At 37.5% G+C, this 9,835-nt stretch overlaps 1 protein-coding gene across 1 annotated transcript in view; it reads left to right on the top strand.

Annotated features, from left to right (window-relative positions):
- The first annotated feature begins 8,068 nt into the window (after positions 1 to 8,068).
- SCLT1 (sodium channel and clathrin linker 1) overlaps positions 8,069 to 9,835 on the top strand; it is a 780,532-nt gene continuing 778,765 nt past the window's right edge. Inside the window, exons 1-2 of the mRNA XM_044065718.1 lie at positions 8,069 to 8,080; positions 9,015 to 9,080. Of these exons, the coding sequence (XP_043921653.1) occupies positions 8,069 to 8,080; positions 9,015 to 9,080 (78 nt within the window). The remainder of the gene's footprint in view (positions 8,081 to 9,014; positions 9,081 to 9,835) is intronic.

The following is a 9,835-nucleotide window of genomic DNA, read 5'->3' as shown; positions in this document are numbered from 1 at the left end:
AGAGCAAGATGATTTAAGATAACTGCATTACTTTATTTGAAGGGATACTTTAGAGTTAAGTCTCAAGTGTATAGCTCAAGCTAGTGGTTATAAATCAGAATAGGAAGGAATGATGGAAGAAGAGGTTTTAGCGGATTCAAGAAATAAAGAGAGCATAGGTTTTTGGATGCAGGCCCTTAAGAAGAGTAACAACCATCCAGAATATATTATTTATCAGGTACCAGAAAGTATTCTAAAAACTAAGCCGAAATGGAGAAAGGAGATTTTGCCAATAGGAATATAGAAAATAGACAAGAGGGAGCTGGAATTTATTGTATAAAATCAACAAAGGAACCAAAGTGCTGGGAACAAATAACTAGGAACAGAGTAGGATGAGGCCAAGCAGACTTCTGGTCTGCAGGTTAGAGACTGCTTTCCTTACCAAGGTTTGATAATGGGGTATAGGCAAAGAGGAAGAAAGATAAAGGGGAATGCTAAGAGAAGAAAACATCTCTGGTTAAGTTTTTAGTTAAGTCTAGAACAGAAGCACTTATTAAATAAAAATGGTTAATTAGTTGGGTATATAAAATTTTGCATGATGACTGTAAAGAGATTTACTGGAAAAGCTCACTCAGACTCTGCCATAGAATGCTGCGAGGGAAACGATAGTTTATTATTTCCTGTATTGATTTCTAATTTTTTTATATTGTTGCATATGTTCATTACACTGTGTTTTAATTGTATTTTGTTTTCCATTGCATATTTAAAGAAGGAAAGAAGCCAAAGTTGTGTATCTTGCGATTCACAGAAATAATTTTTTCTACCCTCCCCACCCTGCTGTTAAACTTGTTCTCCCTCTCCATCTATCCACCCCTTATGTTAATTTGACCACATAATTCCTTATCTCTTGTGTGTCACAAAAAAATAGAACAGGTCACTTAAGGTTGATCACCTGTGAATTGAGCGAGCTAGGAACTAGACCTTTTATTAAAAAATACTTTCCTGGAAAAGCTCACTCAGACTCTGGCATAGACTGCTGTGAGGGAAAGGTTAGTTTGTCATTCCTTATATTGCTTTCTTGTATTTTCATTGCACTATGTTATGATTGCGTTCTATTTTCCATTGCATATTTAAACTAGGAAAGAATCCATAATTATGTATCTTGTGATTCACAGAAATTAGTTTTTTTCCTACACTCCCATCCTGCTGCTGTTGTGTTAACTTTGTTCTCTCTCTGCAGCTATCCACCCCTTATGTTAATTTGGCCATATAATTATTTGCCTGTACTTTTTTATTCACTAGTCTCCATAAGTACAAAGTTATCATTCTGTGAAGTCATTTTGCTTAAGCTATTTAAATTTATTTGCCCTCCCATTTTATTCCATACACCCAGAATACCAGGTGTTCCCACCCAGTCCATTTTGTTCTTTGTAAAATTATTGATTCTCCCTTTAGACTGCTAAAGCTCAAGTTACACACACTTTCATATCTCTCTAACTGCTTAATGTACACTGCAGTTTGTAAAATACTGACCCATTTTTTCTATTTTACTTTTAAAATCTACAATGTTCAGGACAAGACTACCAGTCACTGGAGAGCCTACATTCAATTTCTTAGTAATCGTTTAGGATTAATGCTTTTGTTTTGTTTTGCTGCTAGTGAGAGAAGGAGCAGAAGGTGCTTCTTAAGAGCCAGTTGGGATTAGTGCTACTGTTTTACTGCTGATGACAGAAGGTCATTGATTCCTGACTGTATCTGTTTGGGCAGTGTATGAGTGTGGGACTTTCTTAATTGGGCTGGTTGCTATCCAGAATATCAGCTAGGAGAAGGCTTCAACAAGCCTACAGACCCTTGGCAAAATCTTGTCTGAGGCTGCTGATAACCAAAGAACCTGTAGCCTACATCTGATCTTGGGAATAATGCTACTGTTTTGCTTCTGGTGAGAGAAGAAAAAAATGGATTCTCAGCTGTGTGGTGAGAAAAGCACTAGCAGTAGCCAGGTAGTAGCCAATAGGTAAATCACCACTATTTTTCATTCCGTCTTTTTTAATAAGTACTGCTAGACTAACTACCCAATGACCTAATTTCAGAGCATGTCCTTAAATACTTTATTTTTAAATCTTCACAGTCTACTATTGTAGTTTTCCCTCCAACCCCTGAGTATTATGCATGCCCCAGTACATCACTTCTGACAACATGGCTCAGTGATGTACTCTCACGCCATCTTTGGCTAGTCGGTTTGCATTAGGTGTTCTAAGACAGTGTAGCAACAGTCTTATGCTTACCGACTATTCACTATTTTTGCCAATTAATAATACAACATGCGAGAGATGTAAATATTTAAGAAACATAAAAGCAATCCTCTCACATCTGACTACGTTCGGTAAGCATCATACATTCACAACAACACATCAGTCACAGCACACCACTAGACCCATAAGATATGCTGAGGATGTTAAGAAAAGTGCACCAAAGCTTCCTAGAACTAAAATAACCCATCCTTGAGCACACAAGACAACTCCTACTACTTCTGCACTTGCACATACTGCAAATCCACAGAATTTACCAAAAAGTGATCAGGAGAGCATGCCTAAACCCGTAATGGAAATGTATTACTCATAGGTAACTCTTGGTTAGGCATACAGACTCCACACTCACCAGACTAAGCAAAAACAGGGTGACTGTTAGCTGCTACAAGGCCCTAAGTCTCTTAATCCAGACAAATAAGACTGCAACCTAATGATGGCCCATGTGGGAGTGAATGACCTGAGGCACTCCTGTGATGCAACTTGCTTTGCAGTGTGTTAGAGGCAGGAAAGACACTGGTTTTGAGCAGTATCTTAGATTCACCAAGAATGATGCCTAGATACAAAGACAAGATAATTGGCTTTAACAGTTGGCTAGGTAGTTGGTATAATTCTAAGGGAAGCCAGTATGGTAGATAAGGGTCCCTGATTTGCCAGGGATCACTTGCAACTGCCATATCAGTACTTCTGCATATTGGCTGAAGCCTTTGCTTGCCCCATAGTGCCTTTACTTTTAAACTGAATCCCTCTACTGGACATTGCTACATAGAACACTCATCTCAAATTTGAACAACATCAGAGTGGCACTTCTCAATGCTAAAAGTCTAAGTAGAAAGATGCCAGAACTTGAGGCCCTCCTGCAACTCGAACACATTATTATTTGTGTAGTTACTGATATATGATTTTAATCCAGTGACAGCACTCCCTCTATACCAGGGCTTAGCACCTATCATGCATTCAGATCCTTGGGTAACTGCGAGGGGAGTGTCTGTTTTGTTTGTAACATTATTACTTCACATCACATTACCCACAACCCTAACTTGGGAGATCCAAATCACATTTAACAAATCCAACTATTACTCCATTGCATTGTATTACTACAGATGCCCTTCATTGTCCCTCAAAGTTCACAGAAATTACCTCAGCAGTATTGAGGCATTAAATATCAAACCAAATGCCTTCTTACCAGGGCACTTTAATTACTCAAACATTGATTGGCACACTTACACCTCTAAAATAGTTATGGTGAATGTTTACTAGACTTCATTAAGACCAATGCACTGGAACAAATTATAAAGCTACCCTCTAGAGGCCCTAATGTCTTTGGGCTGGTCTTGAACAACTTTTCTCCTACCCTGCATCTCCTCAACCCTAGTTAAATCTGACCACAAATTAGTAGTCTTCTGTATCAGGGCTAGAAGTACCAAATTAGGTAATCTTTAGGGACTTTTCCAAAGCAAACCTGCTTCAACTTGTAGACCACCTATGCAAAATTCCCAACAATCCCTTGTAAATGGATCCGAGTGGGCTAACTCACATCTGACATTTACCAGCACCTGAACAGTTGCATATAATGATAAATTCAGGAATAAAAGAGGGAGAATAATGAAAACTTGCAAGAAATCCCCATCTCCCGACACCAAGATTACAATAAAACATGCAGGCAAGGAACTTAAAACACTATTAGAAAATGTAAAGCAAAGTACAAATGTAAGGTCATTACAGATTCCAGATAGGGTTGCCAGCTTTTCAGATGCCTAAAGTGGGACATTTTTTTGTAGGAAGGTAAAATTTTTCAGGACAAAACAATCCCATGGCCAGTGCAAAGGGCAGAACGTTACTTTTTTACCAAAGGATAGAACTTCACTTTTTTGCCAAACAAAAAGCTTATTCTTATAGAATTTGAGTTGCTATTTCATATAGTAATTAGGTGTTTCAGATGCAAAATAACTGTTTTATGCAACTATTAAAGAAAACTTTTGAAATATTTTTGTTCTAAAATGTCAGGACATTTGGCATTTTTTTAGGGTTTTTTTTTTTGTTTTTGTTCCGCAGGACACAACTGCCCAAAGAGGGACAGGTGGTAACCCTAATTCCAAAGGAAACTACCAATCTTTCTTTGGTTATGTAAATTATGTCAGAAATTTAATAAATAGTGTCCAACATTACACTGAGCACATTCATAATAATATCGCTCATTCTGACCCCAAGGATATAGCTAATATAGTAGCAGACAAATTTAGGGCTACCGTTAACTGTTCTACCCATATTATTTCCTTGTTATCCCTGAGAATCTGGTTACCCTTGAAATCACTTTGGACTAAGTCTTAGAATGTCTGTCAAAGGCTAAAAATAATACTTCCATGGGACCAGGCTGCATTCTCATCACTGCCAAATGTGCATTGTCTGACCCTCTATTTAAACATCAGCCTTATCTACAAGATTTGTTCCTGATGCCTGGAGAATAGTCACTGTGATTCCTCTACACAAGGGTAACCCTTCTACAGACCCAGATAATTATAGGCCATTCAGCCTTACCATCCTTCTATGCAAAGCCATGAACCGTGACATAGCAGAACTCATTTATGCAGACACCGGCAGCATAACTAACTTAGATCTCCTTTACCCATTTTATTGAGTATATCAAAGTTTAATCATGCATTAATGAATTATTTCAAAGAGGGAAGTGTTGATAGGCTCTCTCTAGTAGAATTATTTTAGACATTATTGCTGTCAAAATGGATTTGTGTATTTCAGACATTATTTCTAAGCCGTTCTACACCAGAGAATATACTTGGGTTCTGTGAAAATTATTATTGCTGAGCCAGTTAGGCCAGAAGACATGTTTATGTTCTGTGAGACATGGCTCTGCAGCTGTGTTTTAGGTTTAGATAAGGAGACGCATCTCGGCCTTGTTATAAACAAATAAATGTTAGAACACTGCTTGCCTAGGAGAAGCAGTTAGAAATGTGGACAGTCTGCCACTATATTTTGCCCTTGATTTTATCACAAGTTTTGTACTAAATGCAGCATTATTTATGTAAAGGAAAGTTATTGGTGAGATCACGAGAATGTGCTCCTAGTTATGAGAAAATACCAAAATAACTATCTGTGCATGCACTAAGTTATGATTGTATTTTTTTTTCAGTTTAGTGTATGTAAGTTTTGCTTGGAAAGTATATTCCTAAAGGTGTCACTTAAGCTAGGTAAAGCTTCAGTTCATGTGCTTAAGTTAGACTTTTTTGTCTGCCATATTAGATTTCCCTTTCTGTAATCTGTAGCTGTTAGTACTATTCAGGATACAAATAACAAACACTTGCTATAATGCACAAATAACAACAGCCACGTACCAAGAGCACTTTTATTAACAAAGTTTAGTGCTTTTGTTCGTTAATTCAATAGAACTTCATCAGAACAACATATTCCCTTTAAAAACTGTTTAAGTAATGTACATTGAAAAAACGTGATAAAGTCAACCAATTACAACAGCAAAACAAATAATTAAAAGTTCAATTAAGCATCATAATATTTCAATTTTAAAACTGAATTAATAGAGCAAGTTTCATTCAACCTAGGAAAACTAGTAGCATCCAATCTAAGCTGCCATTTTAGTACACATTTCTCCAGAGGTTCATTCAATATAAAACCCTGGGGATCACTTTTCAGTTGCTTAACAATTAAAAAAAAACAGAGTAATGCTTCTTAAAAACTTTAATTTGTGTAGACAAAGCATTGGTGATTTTGCCCTTCTGAATATGTAGAAAATGTTCATAAACACAATCATTTCTGGAAGGTTTTCCTACATAAAACACTTGACATAAATGACACTTTGCTAAATAAACCACTTGATTGGAATTGCATGGAAAATGTCCATTAATTTTAAATGTTTCACCTCTAATCTGAAAACTGTTGCATAAAATGATGTTTGCACATTTCCCATTTCTAACAGTTCTATCCTTATTCTGTTCTAAGTACTTTTTGAATTATCTAGCTTTTTTATATATTATGAGGGGTCTATGACCTACGTTTCCAATATGGTCCTATCTGTTGTAAAAAAAAGACCCCAGGTTTTTGTTTAGAATATTCACAATGGCTCTACTGTCAAGTATATACTGTATCTTCTTCTTTCAGCTGCTCTCATTAGAGGTCACCACAGCGAATCCTCTGTTTCCATTTCTTCCTGTCCTCTGCATCTTGCTCTTTCACACCAACCACCTGCATGTCGTCTCTCACCACATCCATAAACCTTATGTTAGGCCTTCCTCTTTTCCTGTTACCTGGCAGCTTCATCCTTGACATCTTTTTCCCAATATACTCTGCATCCCTCCTCAGCACATGTCCAAACCAAGGTAATCTTGCCTCTCTGGCTTTGTTTCCAAACCTTTCAACCTGGGCTAACCCTCTAATATACTTATTCCTAATCCTATCCACCCTTGTCACACCCACTGCAAATCTTAACATCTTTAACTCTGCCACATCCAGCTCTGACTACTGCCTTTTTGTCAATGCCACTGTCTCCAACCCATATAACATAGCTGGTCTCACTAGCCTCTTGTAGACCTTCCCTTTCACTCTTACTGGTACTCGTCTGTCACAAATCACTCCTGACACTCTTCTCCACCCACTCTATCCTGCCCCTGTACTCTCTTCTTCGCCTCTCTTCCACACTCACTATTACTCTGAACTGTTGATCCCAAGTATTTAAACTCATCCACTTTCGCCACCTCTACTCGCTGCATCCTCACCATTCCTCTATCCTCCCTGTCATTCACACACACATATTGTGTCTTAGTCCTGCTGACCTTCATTCCTCTTCTCTCTAGAGCTTATCTCCACCTCTCCAGAGTCTCGTCCACCTGTTCCCTAATCTCACTACAGATCACGATGTCATCTGCAAACATCATAGTCCACGGGGACTCATGTCTGATCTCGTCTGTCAACCTGTCCATCATTGCAAATAAGAAAGGGCTCAGAGCTGATCCTTGATGTAATCCCACCTCCACCTTAAACGCATCTGTCATTCCCACCGTAGGCCTCACTGCTGTCACACTACCCTCGTACATATCCTGTACCACTCTTACATACTTCTCTGATACTCCCGACTTCCTTATACAATACCACAACTCCTCTCTAGGCACCCTGTCATATGCTTTCTCTAAGTCCACAAAGACACAGTGCAACTCCTTCTGACCCTCTCTGTACTTCTCCATCAAGTATACTGTATATGTAGTAATACATTACTTGTTACTCTCATAAATAGATTTACTACTTGAAAAATCCAAATAATTATTAATGTTCAGATTACTTGAGGCCAGTATTGGCAGATACACCACATTCCTTCTCTTAGATATAACTTCATCTCTGATTTCAGAAACAAAGCTTACTGGATAAACACTTTTGTAAAACATGTCAAGTAAAACGTCACATTCACTATAGAAAACCTCTGTATCAGAAATCATTCTCCATTGGACCAATTGTCCTTTAACAACCATAATTTAGATGCCAGCTATTAAAGTGCAAAAGTGAATTAGAAAATGTAGGTTTTCTATGGATACTTGACCAATACCTTTGATTTTCAAAAGTGTTGGCAGGTTATGGTTAGAGTAAGGTTAGGTAAGGGGATGTATTTAATATATATGTGCAAATGTTTATGGATTAAAGTTAGGGTAAGGTTAGAATTTGTTGGTTATATAATTTAGAGTTTGCTATCAAAATGTTGAAACTGAAAACACTTTTCAACAAAATTACTGACTTATCTGATTGGTAATAATGAATTACCAAAAATGTCGGAAATGGTAACCATGGCAATCGACATTCAAGCACAGGAAGTTCCATTGTCATAAATCCGTGTTATCCATTAACGTTTTTGCAGGGGATCCAGTCCCCCCTGCACCCCCCATGTAGGTGGCTGTGCCCCCCACACCCCCCTGTATATTGTATATATATCAATTCTGAGAAAGAGAACATTTCCCGCATTGTACCGCTATCTCAGTTCAAAACGTTGACTTCATATTAGCGAATGTGCACTCACTTTTGCTAATATGAAGTCATATATTTTCAGTTCGACATTACGGGCATTGGTAGAACACATGTTCATCCAACCCATTTTTGTTGAACTGCATTTCCACATATTGGTTGCAAACCATAATTTAGCTGTGTTTTTCTTGTAGTTTAAATTTATCTTGTTTAGTTATGTAGGTGGTCAGTTTTGTTGCTTGCAGTCTGTTTGTTTTATTTTTTACTATGTTTGAAATATCTTCACCTCACATTTAACAAAACTTGAGTTAGATTGCGATACTTATTTGAGGAATAGTGTTTGTGTGTGCATTGTGTGTATTTTGTCCGCTGTGAATTAACTAAAGTTGAGATGAGATTTTTACAGTAGGATTTCAGGCTGGTTAGGGAGGCCATGACTCACATAGGATGTGGATAAATGTGTTCATGATGAGCATATGATTTATGTAAATAGAAATATGTGATTTCTGAAACATAATAGGTGAATTTATTGTAGTCTAAAACGCAGGTGTGTTATCAGCATATAGCTGTGTTGTGTTATTTTTTCCACCAGTGAAAGATAAATGTAGAAAATGCAGTACAAGTTTAACAATAAAACTAATAAACAGTAATAGAAGTAAAAACTTCTGTCATGTTTGCTCATATTATTACTGTGCGTCTTTTTCTGTTTGTACCTGTCAGTATGACCTTTTACTTCCATTTGTTTTGTTTCAGGAACAACTGGAAAGCTGTCAGCAGTTGGCTCAGCAGCTTCAGACGACCAAAGAAAGACTGGAGTCTGTAAGTTACCTCCTGCACTTGGTTTGCATATTGCACATTTGGTCCGACTAAGTTTACCTCTGAGTAGATGAAGCTCTTTTAGCCTAATCTTTTTTATTGTAAAGTGACATGTGCAGGGCAAAAAATGTAATATGGTATTGTTTAGCTTATGTTAACCAGTCAGCAAAATTGCCCATGATGCAGTCTCTTTCAGCCGAGGTATTTGCTGCCTACCCCCCAAAAAAGGGGCTTTACTATTAAGACAACGTACATCATAGCATGGAATACACTAAAATATTACATGTATGATTTCCAACATTAGAACATAACAAACTTGACTATTTAAAATGTTATCATTTACTAAAATTATTGCTGTAAGCAAAATTTGTGTAAAACATTCTACTTCACCAAGCTAACTTTAGAAGCCACAGTATTGTAATAGACTGCGTAGGAATAATAGCAGGCAAACAATATGGGGATAAGTTGAGCAGGACAAGAGCCAGACCCTCGCAAATGAAATTACATTGGGGGGTCTTTCAAAATTTGATTCATCTGCGGGTGGTTCCTCAAGTATAAACCTCTTTGCCTCTTGTCTGAATTTTCACCTGGTAAGATTCTGCTCCAGAACGCAACGCACTGCCAGATTCCTTTTCTTTTCTGTTCTTTTTACTTGGGTGTGAATGTTCCTGTATGCTTTTCTACCCTTTCTACTAATGTCCAAGGTACTGCTAAAGATTCAGAAGGAATCTCCCAGGATCATTGTGGTGACTCCCTAC

The sequence above is a fragment of the Protopterus annectens genome, chromosome 3.part0 (genome assembly GCF_019279795.1).
Source record: "Protopterus annectens isolate FY-2018-M chromosome 3.part0, PAN1.0, whole genome shotgun sequence".
NCBI classification, from domain to species: domain Eukaryota; kingdom Metazoa; phylum Chordata; order Ceratodontiformes; family Protopteridae; genus Protopterus; species Protopterus annectens.
Note: the sequence above shows the minus strand (reverse complement) of the source record. Positions and strands in the feature narration are given on the sequence as shown.